This window comes from Oncorhynchus mykiss, chromosome 12 (assembly GCF_013265735.2).
Source record: "Oncorhynchus mykiss isolate Arlee chromosome 12, USDA_OmykA_1.1, whole genome shotgun sequence".
In the NCBI taxonomy this organism is placed as follows: domain Eukaryota; kingdom Metazoa; phylum Chordata; class Actinopteri; order Salmoniformes; family Salmonidae; genus Oncorhynchus; species Oncorhynchus mykiss.
The window spans coordinates 82,157,876-82,176,080 of record NC_048576.1 but is presented as its reverse complement, the minus strand read 5'-3'; the positions used below and the strand labels follow the sequence as shown (position 1 = coordinate 82,176,080).

At 44.7% G+C, this 18,205-nt stretch overlaps 3 protein-coding genes across 4 annotated transcripts in view; 2 read left to right on the top strand and 1 right to left on the bottom strand.

Moving 5' to 3' along the window:
* LOC118936242 (potassium voltage-gated channel subfamily H member 6-like) overlaps positions 1-4,149 on the top strand; it is a 40,309-nt gene extending 36,160 nt beyond the window's left edge. For both annotated transcript variants that reach the window (XM_036938791.1, XM_036938790.1), the window contains 5 exons: positions 318-405; positions 537-821; positions 947-1,136; positions 1,694-1,901; positions 2,113-4,149. In XM_036938791.1, the coding sequence (XP_036794686.1) occupies positions 318-405; positions 537-821; positions 947-1,136; positions 1,694-1,901; positions 2,113-2,394 (1,053 nt within the window). In that variant the 3' untranslated portion in view covers positions 2,395-4,149. The remainder of the gene's footprint in view (positions 1-317; positions 406-536; positions 822-946; positions 1,137-1,693; positions 1,902-2,112) is intronic.
* Positions 4,150-5,775: 1,626 nt separating this feature from the next.
* LOC110538639 (DDB1- and CUL4-associated factor 7) lies at positions 5,776-12,794 on the bottom strand. The gene is made up of 7 exons (XM_021625579.2): positions 11,820-12,794; positions 9,799-9,957; positions 9,476-9,587; positions 8,471-8,589; positions 7,481-7,690; positions 7,244-7,361; positions 5,776-7,142 (listed from the first exon to the last, which is right to left on the bottom strand). Exons 1-7 carry the CDS (start codon positions 11,955-11,957, stop codon positions 6,970-6,972), a joined length of 1,029 nt encoding a protein of 342 aa, XP_021481254.1. The 5' UTR covers positions 11,958-12,794; the 3' UTR covers positions 5,776-6,969.
* Positions 12,795-13,167: 373 nt separating this feature from the next.
* LOC110538638 (coiled-coil domain-containing protein 47) lies at positions 13,168-17,779 on the top strand. The gene is made up of 12 exons (XM_021625578.2): positions 13,168-13,319; positions 14,294-14,595; positions 14,722-14,814; positions 14,995-15,291; positions 15,378-15,443; positions 15,583-15,684; positions 15,812-15,922; positions 16,110-16,195; positions 16,360-16,418; positions 16,541-16,650; positions 16,803-16,970; positions 17,117-17,779. The coding sequence occupies exons 2-12, from the start codon at positions 14,302-14,304 to the stop codon at positions 17,195-17,197; spliced, it is 1,467 nt and encodes a 488-aa protein (XP_021481253.1). The 5' UTR covers positions 13,168-13,319; positions 14,294-14,301; the 3' UTR covers positions 17,198-17,779.
* Positions 17,780-18,205: the final 426 nt, after the last annotated feature.

The following is an 18,205-nucleotide window of genomic DNA, read 5'->3' as shown; positions in this document are numbered from 1 at the left end:
GGTACTGTTCATGTTGGGCCGGTTTCCTGGACACAGAGGTGTTTGTAGCCTTGGACTAAAAATCATTCTCAATGGAGAATCTCCTTTGAAAGGGCTCTTTAGCCCAGGACTAGTCTTAGTCTGTGTCTGGGAAACCAGCCCTTAGTCATAAAGAGAGTTTAGCACAAGGTCAATGAGTTTTAGTTAGACAAACTAATGCAAAAGCATTACTTCTTGAATATTTAGTGTGTATAAATCTGATGATTGATGATGTGTGTGTAATGTGTTGTAAAGTGTGAGTTGCTTTTTGTTGAGTTACTGAAGCTGATGTGTATTAGGTAGATAGAATGAACCAGGCACCTCCCAGTGAGGATTCTGAATGTGGATACCGACGGCCGCGTCCACGACGCACGAGAAACCGGCCTGGTGAGTGTGTGTGGTTCTGCTCATTATGAAGTCGTGGATTTCTTATACATTGTTAAAAGTTAAAGTAGTGTTACAATCAATGATATGTCTAAAGTTGTGGTGAACATTGTACCTGTCCTGGTTGTGTGTAGACGGCATGGACCGTGAGGACTCATTTCCAGACCAGTCGTGTCCTTTGGGGAACCACAGCGGCCCGGACACAAGCTCCCACTGGGAGGGCATGTGTAGCAGCGCCAGCGCCTGCTCTCAGTCCAGTGACGATGAGATGAAGCCCCTGGGACATAGCAAAGCAGAGCTGTACCCCTCTGTGGACGACACCGATGACTACCCCCCTGCTGTGATCAGCCTGCTGCCTCCCAGTGGACCCTCAGCCGGCATGGGGCCGCCCCTGGACCGAGGAAGTCACCAATACACAGGTAAAGAGAGACTGAGATATGGAGTATCTCAGTATTACGCATGAACTAACTAAGATCAGTGGACTGTACTATGTTATAACCTGCATCAAAGCATTCCCACAGGCATCTCTGCTCTTTCATCCCAGCTGCAGCCCCCATCAACATGCCAGGCCCAGGGGTGTATGGGTATTGGCCTGACCGGAGGACCAGTCAGTTGTCAGATCCCCAGCGGCGCTGCTCCTCAGTCAGGGGCACCTACCACTCTCCTCCCTGTGCAGAGGACAGGCCCAATGAACTGGAGTCCAGAGTGGAGCTGCTACAGTCCCAGCTCCACAGGTATAGAGGAGATGAGAGAAGAGAGGAAAAGTGAGGAGAGGAGAGAAGGGGAGGGGAAAAGGGATAACAGGCAAGGAGAGGAGGGGAAAAGGGATGACAGGAAAGGAGAGGAGGGGAAAAGGGATGACAGGAAAGGAGAGGAGGGGAAAAGGGATGACAGGAAAGGAGGGGAGGGGAAAAGGGATGACAGGAAAGGAGAGGAGGGGAAAAGGGATGACAGGAAAGGAGAGGAGGGGAAAAGGGATGACAGGAAAGGAGAGGAGGGGAAAAGGGATGACAGGAAAGGAGAGGAGGGGAGGGGAAAAGGGATGACAGGAAAGGAGAGGAAAAGTGACGAGGGCACAGCTAAGGGGATCTTTAGAAAGGAACTGTGAGGAGAGGAGAGGAGAGGAGAGGAGAGGAGAGGAGAGGAGAGGATTTACAGAAAGGTAAAGGAAGATAATAATTGGAGAAGAAGCCAAAATAAATAATGGAGGAAGACCAAGAAATGATTGAGAGAGATCACAGAGGAAGAAATTATTGACTTTATTCATCTATTCCTCTCCCACCCTGCCCAGACTGGAGACTCGGATGACTGCAGACATCCACGTGATCCTGCAGCTGCTCCAAAGGCAGATAACCCCAGTGCCCCCGGCCTACAGCACTGTGTTGCCCAGCCCTCACCCTGCTCACCCCACCACCCTGTACAGCACAGCAGCCCCCATCATCCACACTGTCCCCTCCATGCCCCCAATCAAGATTGACAGCATGCTTTCGCCAATGCAGGTGGGTACTGGTATAGTGTACAGATAGTACAGTATATATCCGTTTTTGCTTGCTACAATGCTCTGTCCTCGAAGAGCTATATGATATTGTGAAACAGTGGGCTGATAAAATGAGTGAGAGCGAGGTATTGGTATTAAAGGTTGTCCAGTATACTGAGTTACTGAATCGCTTTTGTGCTTCACCTCTCTACCCCCTGTTTCTTTCTTTGCAGAGCCCGGACTCAGACAAGCACAAGTCCAAGGACTCCCTGTCCAGTGGAATCCACCTCACGGTGGCCTCTGATGACACCATGTCCATGTCCCCTGAGACAGAGCCCCTTCCAGGGTCCTCCATGGGCCTCAGCCCCCCCCATGTCTCCTGCCAAACCCTGGGGCCCTCTGGACTGCTGTGTGGCAGCCTGCGTTTCCCCTCCCTCCCTGACAACCTGGAGACCTCCACAGAGGGGCAGGAGATTCAGAGGCACGTTTCTGACCCCATCCTGCCAGGCAGCTAAAACCCTCTGACCTTTAACCTTTAACCTGATCATCCCTCACTCCTAGCACCCCCTGCACCACCACAGGAGGACAATCATATGTTGGCAGAGTCACTTCTCTAATCGTCCCCTCTCTCATTCCTCCTCTCCAATCCCCACCCAACCCCCTAACCTGTAAGATGCTGCTGATCAACGTGGGTTGCCTTCCACGTAGCTGAGAGGAGGTTCTATGGAGGGCCCCCTTTCACTGACTCACAGTGCCCGGGGCTGAGGCACCTCTGGTCCTGTGCGACAAACAACCTCTCCTCTCTATCAGGGTCTAGGGCATTATTGAGAGGGGGTTTAGGATTTCTGCAACCCAGACCCCACAAAGCCTGGGGGCCTGGCACTGCCTATGGAGATCTGATATGAAACTGGGCTGACTAGAAGCACACGTACACACGCGTCACACGGACACTAACAATAACCCCAAGCCCCCTTTTCCCTGGATCTCAAAGCTGTAGTATTGTCATTCCTCTCTCCTTTTCCTTTTGTTAAGTGATGGTCCTTTTATGCCATGGTCCTTTTTGTTGGGAGATACATATAACTGTGTGTACTGTATGTTTACACTGTAGAGGAACTGCACATTCAGGTAGGTTGAACTGAAACGGTTGAACTGAAACGTATTTTTATAGTATCATGAGGATCTTACCGTCAATCTGGAAACCTAATAGTTATGAACGCACACATGTATTTCTTTCACACTATTGCTATGTTGGTGTAACATATTATCAACAGATGATATAAAGAGATGGTATAAATGCCATCTAAATACTGTTTATGTCTGTATGGTAGGAATGACTACTGTAAAAGTGGCCATTTTGAACACACTAATTCTACTCTCATGTTCTACCAATCATATGACTTAATGGAAAGCAATATTTGTTAACATGAAGTGACATGTCTCATTATTGAGTCAACATTGTCAGGGGTCATGAGAACAGATAATTGACATGGGAAAAAAGCAGACCGTTTTCTCATCTCTTTTATGCTGTGGTTATGTAGCACTTGTGAAGCATTATAAACACCTTTCATTTATACAGCCATTACTGCTTTGCTTGGGTCATCATGTTTGTGTATGTCTATATATCTGTTCTGTTTCACAGGACTGTTGTTACACCAAGGATGCATCATCTCTTTTGCAGGTGTGTGTGTGTGTGTGTGTGTGTGTGTGTGTGTGTGTGTGTGTGTGTGTGTGTGTGTGTGTGTGTGTGTGTGTGTGTGTGTGTACGCGCAGTGTTTGTTGACTATGTTTGAGTAAGTGACATGGTCACATGTTTAACATCACCCTTTTGGAAGGTCGGGATTCAATCTGATTCTACAAGACAATGTTCCCGCTTTTGAAGAGACCACATTAAAGGTAAACGCTGCCTATGTCGGCTCAATCGGAAATTACGCTCAAGTGGTGCATTGTCCAAATCTGCAATCAGATTGAATCCTGGCCCAAATGTGTGCAATGACTCAAGGTGCCAAAATTATTGCATGTTTGATGCCCACCTGGGAGGAAGTGATGTGGATGGAATCTGACAATCAAGTGATGTCACTGGGATGTCACTGGTGTCATTTTCCCAGAATCCCAGTGTCAAGATGTTTTTGACAGTTTCAGGAGAATGTAACTCTGTTTTTTAAGCCTTTATTGTTCTGTAAAGGTTTCTTGAAGCACAAAATCATAATTCTTATGAATCTTTTTTAGATTAAAGATTATTTATAACAAATAATACAGAAACTTCAACTACTGACAAGTTGTTTATTTTTGGTTGAGGGCTTGGACTTAAGTGGTTTTCACCATTTACTATTCTTCAGTTGGGCTTACTTTTGTGGAATTCATAGACATCAATTTATAAACCATATTTTAAAACCAGGGATTCATTCAGTTGGGCCATGTTAAAGGCCCAGTTCATCCCAAAGATGTTTGATGGGGTTGAGGTCAGGGCTCTGTGTAGGCTAGTCAAATTCTTCTTCCACATGATCTCGACAAACCATTTCTGTATGGACCTCGTTTTATGCATGGGGTCATTGTCATGCTGAAACAGGAAAGGGCCTTCCCCAAACTGTTGCCACAATGTTGGAAACATATAATCTTCTAGAATGTCATTGTATGCTGTAGAGTTCAGATTTCCCTTCACTGGAGCTAAGGGGCTTAGCCCGAACCATGAAAAACAGCCCCAGACCATTATTCCTCCTCCTCCAAACTTTACAGTTGGCACTATGCATTAGGGCAGGTAGCGTTCTCCTGGCATCCACCAAACCCAGATTTGTCCGTCGGACTGACGCGTTTCTACTGCTTCAGAGTTCAATGGCAGCGAGCTTTACATCACTCTAGCCGGCGCTTGGCATTGCATATGATGATCTTAGGCTTGTGTGCGGCTGCTCTGCCACAGATACCTATTTCATGAAACTCCCGATGAAGTTATTGTGCTGACGTTGCTTCCTGAGGCAGTTTGAAACTCGGTAGTGAGTGTTGCAACCGAGGACAGATGATTTTCACCACTCAGCGGTTGTTGCTCCTAGATGTTTCCACTTCACAATAACAGCATTACAGTTGACCGGGGTAGCTCTAGCAGGGCAGAAATCTGACAAACTGAGCTCTTCAGTAAGGCCATTTTACTGCCAATGTTTGTCTATGGAGATCGCATGGTTGTCTGCTAGATCTTATACTCCTGTCAGTAACGGGTGTAGCTGAAATAGCCAAATACACTAATACTGAAATTGTGAAAATGAGTGAGAAATGTTGGTGGGATGGAGTTTTGGCCTGCCTGGTGACATCACCAGGGAGTAAATTAGTTAATTGACTAATAAGAGAGTTCCCAACTTCTCTGCCAATAACAGCTAGTTTTCAGCAGGTTGACATTTATTGTCATGAATCTTGCCCTGGAGGCAGAACTGAGCTAGTTGCAAAGTCAAAATTGGTTATATCGTAAAAAAAAAAAAAAAAAAAAAACTAAATGAGCTTTTTGGTCTTAATTTAAGGTTAGGCTTTAGGGTTAGCAGTGTGGTTAAGATTAGGTTTAAAATGAGATGTTATGACTAAGTGGCAACTCTGTAGAACTGCCTCTAGTGCAACATTCATGACAATAAATGCCAACCGGACAGTTTTCCCCTACATAACAGAAATGGCTCTTTTTGACAATTTTAACTGTTACCCAGAAATGATTTAATGTTGAGATCAAAACAGCTGTATTGGACCTTTAAGAACACTGCAGAGAGAAATGTAATGTTAGGAGCTGACAGAACTATACCTGCTCACTGCAATACATTGGCATCTGCACATTGAAGTGATGTTATGACCACCAAAATAAATCATGACATCCTGACCTATCAGTGTGTATTCAGTGATGCAAATAACACTGACAACTACAAAAACACATGAAGGAATATTTATTAGAGCAAATTTGGTAATAAACTTTTGTGAAAAAAAGCTACTACATGTATTGCCTTATCAATATCTTGGTTCATATATTTATAAGAATGTACATTTCCCCTTGTACAAACATGCAAAAAGGGGGGTTGACCTTCGAGTACAGAGAACAATAAAAAGATAGGGAGAGCGAGATGAGAAAAAGGTTTCACTCTCCTTCAGTACTAGGCTAAGTAAACGTATTTGTTTCACACAGTCTTGAATAGGAACTGCAGTTGTTCCAAGCAACTCTACTCAAAATGAAGAAAACATTATGAAGCTTGTTTTTGGTAGGTTCTGGTCTAGTCCAAAGGGGCTGATGGCAAAGTATCCAAACTGTGAGACATGCAACTGTGTGTTGAACACAGGAGGCTGCTGAGGGGAGGACAGCTCACAATAATGGCTGGAACGAAGCAAATGGCATGGCATCAAACACCTGTAAACCATGTGTTATATGTATTTGATACCATTCCACCCTTTCCGCTCCAGTCGTTAAAACGAGCCTGTTCTCCCCAATTAAAGTACCACCAACTTCCTGTGGTATTGAACCATGTCACTTCACTATATGTCAGATTATCACAGTATAATCATGGAAGTGATCTGGTACCAGCAAACCATGTAAAAAAAAAAAAAGAAGTCAGAAGTCTACAACTGAATTCAAACCAGTTCAGAAAGACACCCAGATGACCCTAAATGACATTTTCTGACAGTGAGTGTCATTTTAAATCCAGTTTCCTGACCCTAAATATGTTGTTATGTCATATAGCAAGCTAAAACAACAGGTTAAACACACTCAAGAGGCAGTCTTCAGTTGGAACTGCACTGTTTCACTCCATAATGAATTGACCATCTAGAATTGTTGAACCCACTGATGCATTTTGGTGCTGTACAGACACTGATGATTACCAAAACAATAAATAAAGACGACAACATACTCCTTTTGACACAGGGATTAGTTCTATCAAAAACAGAGTAAACCAGGACATTGTGGAGTGGGACAAAGTTCTCACCGCCTCCCATACGTACATCAATCAGCCAGGACAGAGTAGTGGTTTGAGGCAGTCCTGCAAGATTTACTTCCACTCAAAAAAACATGTCCAAGTTCTGAATCCACACATTGTCCTCATCCTCCACATCCACACCTGAGGTGAAGGTTGGCTTTAGACCCGCAGGATCTCTAGGCAGTTGTTGTAGCCGATGGCGATCCAGTCAGGCTGGGTGGAGGCCCACTGGACGTTGTTGATCTCCCCCTCGGCTGTGTAGGCCAGAATAGGGTCCTCAATGGCCCTGGGCATCTGCTGGATGTCCCATATCAGCGCCTGGTGGTCGTCGGCTGAGGAAAAACATTATTATTACGCTGAAGGGAGAAGGTGAGAAGACTTAGAATGGGGTCTGAGGAAAGGTGAACTGGTGAAGAAGCTGTTTGTGCCTTACCTGCAGTGCAGATGTGACAGGAGGAGTGGGGAGCCCAGGCGATGCCGTTGACACAGGCCCGGTGGTTGTTGAGGCGGGCCACCGGCGTGCAGGGAACACGCACGTCCAGAATCACAACCTGAGACACACAGCACAGGAGAGAGATAACACATTAGATAGGGATAAGGAGAGGGAGCAACAAAGAGAGAATAGACAATACCAAACTGAAAGAGGAATGAGACAGTAAAATAGACTGACCTCCATGCCGTCCATAGCCATGGTGGCCAGGTAGTTGGGGTCCTGTTTGTTCCAGCAGAGGCGCAGTAGGGGGTGGTGCTGGGGATCTTCATAGATGATGGTGCTGTGTTCTAGGTGCCGCAGGTCAAACATGCGTACTGAGCCGTCCGCTCCGACCGACGCAAACATGTCCCGACCACCGCCTGCGCGGCTGAATGCGATGTCATACACCTACAGACACAGAGAACACCACCAACATACAGTTATTACACTGGTATACCCACGGACACACATTCAGACTTCATGACCTCAGGACCAGGGGTTGGAAACAAAATTATTTTCCAATCGTTCTGTTCTGACCAGAACCCCTATTTGTTTTGTTCCAGTTATCCGACCAGCATAATAAAATTCTGAACTGGTTGGAACCCCAAAAAAGTAACGGTTCATATTGCTCCTTTTGGTAAAATGTTTAGGCTGTAAAATAAACTGTATTCACATTTAGCTCATTAATTTGCTTCATAAATTAGTTTGGATGGAGCAGCTTGCGGTGTATGTGTAAGCTATTTGTTTACATGTTTAATTGGCCATTTAAGTGCAGGCGCAGGATAAGACAATTTCATGGGTGAGGAGAGAGAGAGGGGTGGACATGGAGGGGGCTTGGTTTGAAGCGCTAAACATCACGTGAATTGGGATGTGTTTAGGCTATTACTAGAATACCTTTAGAGTTGTAACTTCACTGAATTACATAATATTAGACATTAGGAATATTTTTTGAACAAAAAATAACATTATTAATCGGTTCTCAAGATGTGGAATGAAGGATTCTGTTACGAACACTAGAGACCAGTTTCGTTCTCAATTCCGTTCCTCAAAAAAATGTCATTCTTTTCCGGTTCTGCTCCCTGAACAGGTTCTAGCCCCTGCTCACGGAAACTAGCCTTTACTTACTCATTCATACAAGCAAACTAAACTTCAAGGCAAGGTTTATATTCCCCCTCAGCCCTCACACACCTCTTTGTCATGAGCAATGAGCTGGGTCTTGACGTGGCCGGATACGAGGTTGACTCTGCCCAGCACTTGGCCAGTCTCCAACCCCCAGATAGTACAGGTGGTGTCAATGCTGGAGGTGCCTGTAATGGACAGATCAGAACCAGGATTAAAAGCAGACACTCACCAAACAAGACATACTGTAAAACTTCAACGTTTATTTGCATTAATCACTCTACACCACCAGCGCTCATTTGAGACAGGCTTCTTTTATACCCAGGCATCTATTTCCATTATGCCACAGCTCAATAGAATGTTGAAAAGACTACCAGTATGACCTGTATAAACATTATAACAAATGCATAGCAGATCAGACCTGCAAAGGCTGCCTATCACACACCCCCCATTTCACGCTTTAGCACCATTCATTTGATGCTGTGTTCTATTTTTGGTGGCGCCATGGCTTGTAACATTGACAGAATAGAAAATGTAATGCACGGCTGTGGGAATATCAGAGCTGTGTCCATGGTAACAGTTGTAAACAATTCATTTAGACCCAGTATTTATTTGATGAAATATGTGACGATGCCCAGATTTTAAAAGTGACAGGCAGCTATTTGAGATTGTATTTAAACTGTTATATGCTACTTACTCTGACACACGTTGTAGACACTGACAGCAAACCAATAGACTATATGCTAGAGCTGGGCAATATGGACAAACATTCATCTCACAATAAATTGACTAAATTATCACGATAACTTGAACGACAAGTTTATAACATTAATGTGCACCACAGTTATTTTTTATATTACTCTTAAATCTACTACTACTATCAATTGTTGTATTAACAATCACCCATATTAGCAAACTTCTTTCATTTGAAACTTCACATTTCCCTACTAGGGCACCTATAGGTTATTTGCTGTAATGAACGAGATCAGCAAAATGTCCATGATATTTGGTCGGTGTCAATCATTTTCGGTTTATAGTCCCAGCTCTACTATATGCATATGTCCCATCTCTTACCCAGTAGATTAGGATCCACTTCATTCCAGTCAAACGAGGTGAGTGGGGCACAGAAGTCAGAGTTCTTGTTGTTATTCAGCAAGCATTCCAAACGCGTCTCTGTTTCACTGACCTAAGGGGTAAGAGTTAACAAGCCATGAGATGCTATACAACTACGTAGAAAAGAGTCCCTCCTGGGCAAGTAACTGAGCTAGAGTGCAACTTCAGATGCTGCAGGAGGGACACAATAGTTAGAAGAGGGTGCAGGCCAAGGAGCGCCCAACATGACATCTATTATGTTTACGAATGATTTAGTATCAAGGAGGCTGTGGGTGCATGCATACCCTCCAGATGCGCAGGTAGTCCCCGCTAGTGGCAAGCAGGTCTGGGTAAACACCCTTGCTGTCCGGGATCCACATGATCTTGGTGGTGGGGTAGGGGTGGTCAAAGGTGTTCCTGCAGATGAACTCTGAACTCTCCTCCTCCAGACCAACAATCTGCACCTGAAGAGAAACAACAATAATTAAAATCAGAAACAGCTCGATATACAGTCGTGGCCAAAAGTTTTGAGAATGACACAAATATTAATTTTCACAAAGTCTGCTGCCTCAGTTTGTATAATGGCAATTTGTTTATACTCCAGAATGTTATGAAGAGTGATCAGATGAATTGCAATTAATTGCAAAGTCCCTCTTTGCCATATAAATGAACCCCCCAAAAACATTTCCACTGCATTTCAGCCCTGCCACAAAAGGACCAGCTGACATGATGTCAGTGATCCTCTCGTTAACACAGGTGTGAGTGTTGACGAGGATAAGGCTGGAGATCCCTCTGCCATGCTGACTGAGTTCTAATAACAGACTGGAAGCTTCAAAAGGAGGGTGGTGCTTGGAATCATTGTTCTTCCTCTGTCAACCATGCTTACCTGCAAGGAAACACATGCCGTCATTAATGCTTTGCACAAAAAGGGCTTCACAGGCAAGGATATTGCTGCCAGTAAGAATGCACCTATATCTGCCATTGGATCATCAAGAACTTCAAGGAGAGCGGTTCAATTGTTGTTAAGAAGGTTTCAGAGCGCCCAAGAAAGTCCAGCAAGCGCCAGGACTGTCTCCTAAAGTTGATTCAGCTGCGGGATCAGGGCACCACCAGTACAGAGCTTGCTCAGGAAAGGCAGCAGGCAGGTGTGAGTGCATCTGCACGCACAGTGAGGCGAAGACATTTGGATGATGGCCCGGTGTCAAAAAGGGCAGCAAAGAAGCCACTTCTCTCCAGGAAAAACATCAGGGCCAGACTGATATTCTGCAAAATGTAAAGGGATTGGACTGCTGAGTACTGGGGTAAAGTAATTTTCTCTGATGAATCCCCTTTCTGATTTTTTGGGGCATCTGGAAAAAAGCTTGTCCGGAGAAGACAAGGTGAGCACTACCATCCGTCCTGTGTCATGCCAACAGTAAAGCATCCTGAGACCATTCATGTGTGGGGTTGCTTCTCAGCCAAGGGAGTGGGCTCACTCACAATTTTGCCTAAGAACACAGCTATGAATAAAGAATGGTACCAACACATCCTCCGAGAGCAACTTCTCCCAACCATCCAAGAACAGTTTGGTGACGAACAATGCCTTTTCCAGCATGATGGAGCACCTTGCCATAAGGAAAAAGTGATAACTAAGTGGCTCGGGGAACAAAACATTGATATTCTGGGTCCATGGCCAGGAAACTCCCCAGACCTTAATCGCATTGAGAACTTGTGGTCAATCCTCAAGAGACGGGTGGACAAACAAAAACCCACAAATTCTGACAAACTCCAAGCATTGATTATGCAAGAATATGCTGCCATCAATCAGGATGTGGCCCAGAAGTTAATTGACAGCATGCCAGGGCAGATTGCAGAGGTCTTGAAAAAGAAGGGTTAACACTGCAAATATTGACTCATTGCATCAACTTCATGTAATTGTCAATAAAAGCCTTTGACACTTATGAAATGCTTGTAATTATACTTCAGTATTCCATAGTAACATCTAACAAAAATATCTAAAGACACTGAAGCAGCAAACTTTGTGGAAATTAATATTTATGTCATTCTCAAAACCTTTGGCCACGACTGTACTATTTAATAAGGAACATACTACTAGCTTAAACACACGTCATACTGTTTTTATTCAGTTTTCGGTCATGTTCATTCTTTGGGGATGAACTATTATAACATAGAAGTGAAGATCTGTTCTGGGTTCTGTTTATAACGAAGATCTGTTCTGGGTGGCCCACATCACAGTATTGTGGGATTCACGGCGGTCCCAACTAATTAGTTCTGATTCTACACTGGGACTGGTTAACAAAAATATACAGTTCATCTTCTCACTCACCTTATTGTTATATTCTTCAACGAAACTTCCAAGGGCCAGGCGAAATCGTTTGTCGGGACGAACGCTCCAGTTCATTGCATACACCGTCCATGGCGCTTCGTATTTGTAGATCTCTTTTCGCTTACCGTGGAGCGACATAGCTAATTAAACGAGCTCGTATATCAAATCCTTACCTATATAAAGCAAAACAACTGTTTCCTTGGAACAAAATATACCCCACGGCTCGTTAGACTTTCCGAATTGAAGATTTGAACAGTTCAAATGACAAAGGCTGTCAAACTAGCTAGCTAGCAAACAGTCGTTACTACACTAGCCCAGGTAACGCCATTAGCTAGCTAGTTGCGCGTTGTACCGCGTGATAGCTATTACTGTCGGTCAACGAAGGCAACCTTAAAGCTTAAATGTAGCTTCGAGACAGACACACATTAGCTTACGGACAATAGTCTGAATTTGCCATTCGCTCGAATTTGATGATCCGGGTAAGTGAGCCTGCTTTTCGAATTGAGTCCCCTGCTAGCTTTGACCCGACTCCGACTTCAACAACACTGCTGCTGTAACCACAAAGAGGGGTGGGGGATCACTCTCCTCCCATCGAAGAAAATGTCGGCGGTGTGACGCTAGCTAGCTCATAGACCACAATCAACCCATTAAAGTGTGGAAATCATCTTACCAATCACACCAGTCTGAAAATATGCAAAGATGTTTTTTAAACTGTTTTAACAGCGTAACAGGGGTGGTGGACTCTGTTTAGGGATTTTGTCTGGAAGGGATATAGTTTATGTCACAATTAACTTTTCGTAACAGGTTAGGGTAATTTACTCAGCAGGTTAGGAAAAGAGTTAAGCTGAGGTAAAATGCACCAAAATATATATATTCGTCAATTTGATAAACTCTATACAATTGGGAAACTACTTTTGAACAGTCATGCAACTCGGAATTCTCATTCTGAAACTCTGGCATCTTTCTAGCGCTCCGACTTTCCGACCTGAAGATCACTGGTGTTATTATTTGACCTCGTTTTTCCCCCGAGTTCCCAGTTGTCTTGAAAGCACCATAAACTGATTATCCAATAGAAACCCCTAATCACACTTGTAGGCGGTGTCATGGCGAGGTTGGTAGGCTAGCTAAACGTCAACGGGTAACGTCTCGGCCGAACTGCGCATGTGCAAAGCATCATCTCAAAGGCACTTCTTCGCTATAACGTTGTTTTTAACGAACATGAAAAAGTGTCAGTTTGTCACTTTCACAGGGTTGGAGTAATAACATATTTAACTACTTACAACATTGGCTTGAATCTAGGCTGTGTCTTTAGATTTCGAGAAAATCAACAAGGAAGAATATTTGACTTCTCAAACCCCGGCCTGGTCTGTTTCGCGAGGTTGCTCCTCTGGGTTTTTAGAAACTCTGTGGTATAATCTACTGTCAAGAGGACTGTATTGAACAGTTAAGCTAACGACGACCTCAGCGGTTTCTATAGGAACATATTTTAACCCTCCATAGGTATTCATACAGCAAACGTTACATGTGTTGTTTTGCTTTAGTTTGATTCAACTTGATAAATCCGGCTATTGTTATATTGTCAACCACTTATTAGCTATAGCGTAGCAATAACTTGTTTGGTAACGTTAGCTAGCTTGCTCGGTTAGAATGGGAAGAGATGGGGGGGATGGGACACGTTGGCTAATCACTGAGTTATCTAGCTAGCTAGACTAACGTTAGTTAGTTAACCAGAAATGGTCAACTGTGGTTACATATTTACTAGCACTTTTTGTAATCTTAGCCATCTGAAATGTTCTATGATTTCAGCTAGCCACTCCAAGTCAAGCTAGCTAGCTAACAGAGTCAGAGAGTGGATTTGGCTAGCAGCAGACAGCTAACGTTAGTTAGCTCACCTGAATGCGAAGCAAGATATTTGTAGCTGTGGTTAAATTGGTAGTTAACTAGCATAATCGGACTACAGTGTCTAGAATGATGATGTGTCAATAAAGAAAGCAACGCGAGACATATATTTTTAGAATATTGTTGACCTGTGAATGATAGGGTCACTGGGGCCATTACCAATAACCACAGTCCATGTCCAGTCCTATTGATGAATAGATTATATGGCGTTCAGACTGACACCTTTTTGATTTACGTAATTTGACAGTGTCCAGACCTAGCTACCACTCTCTTGGATGTTGACCTTTTCAGTGGGAGTGGATGTAATGAAATTATAGATATGTGTTGTAAAAAAACAAGTGACTATCCTGGGCATGTAACTAAATCAACTCACAGTAATGCAAGTATTTATTGGAAACATCTTTGTGACAGCCAGCCTGTGTGAGACTGACTGAGGCATTCTGTCTAGTGCTGGTTTGACCTTCTGTCACCTCCAAACCCACCTGGTTTGACCTGAATTGACCTTTCCCTCCTTATCTTCCTCCTGCTCTTCTCCTCCCACCTGTCCTCTCCTTTTCCGGCCTGTGCTGGCACAGCTTCAACCATGAGGAGTGTGTACCTCTTGCTGCCCGCACTGCTACTTCTCCTGGCACTGCCTGTCTCCAGGGGACGCTACAACGATGACTTTGACGACGGGGAAGACCTGGCAGACTTTGCAGATGACAATGACTTTGCTGAGTTTGAGGATGTGAGCGAGGACACTGCGGCCGAGCCAGAGACGGCCCCTCCACCCCGTGCGGCCCCCCCTACTCAGCCTGATGAGGACGATGAGGATGAGGCCACAGTGGAGCTGGAGGAAGATGGACAGGAGGACGGCTTTGAGGATTCCGATACACAGGTTAGGGGCTGCTGTGGCCTGGTAGCTTGCATATGACCAGGGACAACTTAGTTGGCACACTATCCCATGCACTGTGTTTTTGGTTTGTGCCAAAACTAATTGATATTTATTTTTGTATTGCTGTAGGATCAAGACATGTACAGCAAGTACGATCCAGACGAGTTTGATGGCATGGAGAAGCCCAGCCAGTCCCTTAAAGACCCTCTGATCATCCACACAGTAAGCTCACTGTTAGCACCAGACTAGTGACCATTAGAAAGCCATTGATTACAGACCTATTTCTTAAACTGTACTCTGACAACCAAGAAGAAAATCCTTCTTAAATGTGAGTGCCAAGATCAAACATCCTTAATGTTGTGGTTGTCAAGGTGATGAAGTCTGTCCGTCTTCCCCTTCCAGGTGCCGGCCCACCTTCAGAACAGCTGGGAGAGCTACTACATGGAAATTCTAATGGTGACGGGCCTGCTGGCCTATATCATGAACTACATCATCGGCAAGAACAAGAACAGCCGTCTGGCCACAGCCTGGTTCAACTCCCACCGAGAGCTCCTGGAGAGCAACTTTGCCTTGGTGGGTGACGATGGCACCAGTAAGGATGCAGTGAGCACCGGGAAGCTGAACCAGGAGAATGAGCACATCTACAACCTGTGGTGCTCAGGTCGAGTCTGTTGTGAGGGCATGCTCATCCAGCTTAAGGTATTCACAGTGTGTGTGAGTAAGAGAGAGAACGTGTTTGTGTGAGAACTAGCTGCTGTTTCAATGTTTTCTCTGGTCTGTTCCAGTTTGTGAAGAGGCAGGACCTGCTGAATGTACTGGCCAGGATGATGAGGCCAGTCTGTGATCAAGTGGTGGGTACATATGATGCCTGCATACATGTACATCACCAGTCACATTGTCACTCACCTCAGCGCTTACAAATACTTTCCTAAAGGTAGACCTTTTCTGTTGTCTGACTTGCTGTATATTTCTGTCTCCTTTTCTTTGTAGCAAATCAAAGTTACTCTGAATGATGAGGACATGGATACGTTTGTGTTTGCTGTGGGCACCAAAAAGGCCATGGCCCGGATGCAAAAGGAGATGCAGGACTTGGTGAGGGGCGGGCCAACATCACTGTACATTCATTCAGCCTTCCAGACACTATTAACCATCTATAAGCCTCAGGCTGCGTGGGTGTATGTATTGACCCGTCTTTGTTTGTGTGTCTGTCTGTCCCCAGAGTGAGTTCTGCAGTGACAAGCCCAAGTCAGGGGCAAAGTACGGCCTTCCTGAGCTCCTGGCCATCCTGACAGAAATGGGTGAGGTCACGGATGGTGTGATGGACAGCAAGGTGAGCAAGGGAGGGGACCTCTGTTGTGGCCTACTCACTACAGTGGGGACTTTGTCACTAGGCTATTGCAGAGTGGTCTCTTATTGTTTGTAGTGGGAGAATTTGACTTGGAAGAGTACAGTGTGCTACAATTTGACAGACCCCTTGTTTTTCTTTCATTCACCCTTCCACTGTCTTTGTCTTTCAGATGGTTCATTATATCACCAACCATGCTGACAAGATCGAGTCCATCCATTTCTCTGACCAATTTTCTGGTACAAAAGTTGTGCAAGAGTAAGTGTGCCTGCAAGCAAGTCAGTTTTTCCACAACATATTAACTATATCACACCAATGTCCTTACTCCACCCCTACCTCTGGTCTTGTATTAAAGCCTCTTATGAAATGATGTAGTTGTTTCTGTTACCTGAAGCTTCCTTCTCAACCCTGTTGTGTTTCAGGGATGGACAGCCCTTAAAACTGCCTGAGACCAAGAAGACGCTGCTGTTTACATTTAATGGTGAGCCAATTGTCTCCACTTGAAATGCTTTCCAACACTTGGCATGCAGCCGATTCACCATATTTGATACGTTGTTACTGAATGAAATGTTAACAAATATTTTCCTGTGTTTGTGCATGTAGTGCCTGGCATGGGGAACACATCTCCCAAAGACATGGACACTCTGCTACCCCTGATGAACATGGTCATCTACAGCATCGACAAGGTCAAGAAGCTCCGCCTCAACAGAGAGGTGAGAATGGCAGGATAATTACACTAGTCTCCTAGTACACCCTCAATCTGGCCTATTGACAGAGTTTTTATTTATTTTGTATCTACAGTCTTCCTTTCATCCATCACTGCATCTCCTTGCTCCCCCTCTTTCTCTCTGTATCTGTCCTCCAGGGAAAACAGAAGGCGGATAAGAACCGTGCCCGTGTGGAGGAGAACTTCCTGAAGCAGACCCACAATCAGCGCCAGGAGGCTGCTCAGACCCGACGGGAGGAGAAGAAGAGGGCTGAGAAGGAGAGGATCATGAGCGAGGAGGATCCTGAGAGACAGCGCCGCCTGGAGGTCAGCTCCACCACAGCCCACCAGCAGAATAACACACTGGAACGCTACACACTTTAACATTACACATGGGAACACAGCACACTGTTCATCTTGGCCTTCTTTGTACCTCTTGCTCTAACTGTCTATGGTGTTTCCCCCTTTTCCAGGAGGCTGCTCAACGTCGTGATCAGAAGAAGATTGAGAAGAAGCAGATGAAGATGAAGCAGATCAAAGTCAAAGCCATGTGAGGACAGACAGCTATAGGGATTCAATCACACAGCTCAGACGGTTTCCACTGCTTCCATCCATCTCTCTCACTTCAGCGCCCAGTTCTGGCTCACAGGCTCACACAGACATTCCCTTCTTCATGGGTGTGTCAAGCAGGTTCCCTGTTTCTGTTCTCATGGAAACACTTTGTCCAGTCAGAGTGGGGTTTTCCTTGGCTGTGAGTGAGCTGCTAGTGACAAGCGAGAGGGACAGGAGTTTTGCATATCAAGTCTGTCGCCATGACGACCCGTGCCAGTTTTTTTTCCTGTTTTGACTTTTTCTTCTGCCTAGGTCTTCATTGCTCTTTTCAAAGCAAGTCGGCTCAATGAGCTTATTAATCGAATCGACAGGGATTGGGGGTTGCACCTCTTGGTGGGAAATAAAATGCTCATATTTTAATAGGAATGAAGGCATGTGAGGCCTGTTTGAGTTAACACTGTGGATGCTACAAGACGAGATGCAAAGTATCCAATTTTAATTTATATCTAAGTGACAGTCCTTACAAGCTATGTCTGTCTGGTGAATTTCTAAGCAAACAATAAAATGCACTGGAAGCTATTGAACAATCTCATTTCTGTCTTTTTTTAGTAGAGTTGTGTCTTGTGGTTAGGTGATTATAAATGGACCAATGGGACGGTAAGTCTAGCGCTAAATTTGACCCAAAGATTGAGTCCGCAGAGAGATTGTCTAGGCTACTGAGTTCAAACTAAGCTGTCCTAGTGGGCTTAATGTCAACTCCTTTGTCTCCTATATTGTACAGTAGCCTTTTTTGGAAACCACCATTTCTGCCAGCATTTTGATTCTTATTGGTGAGTAAGTATTGTAATTTTTCTGACCTAGTACAAAGGTTTAACAAAAACCCACCTAGGAAGTCATGTTGAGGAGAATTTAATTAGGGATGCTTCAAGGTCAAGGAAGAAACTCTGCAGTAATACATACACTTGTCTATGTCCTCCTGCCTGTTCTTGTTTATTTTTTAGCAGAAAAGC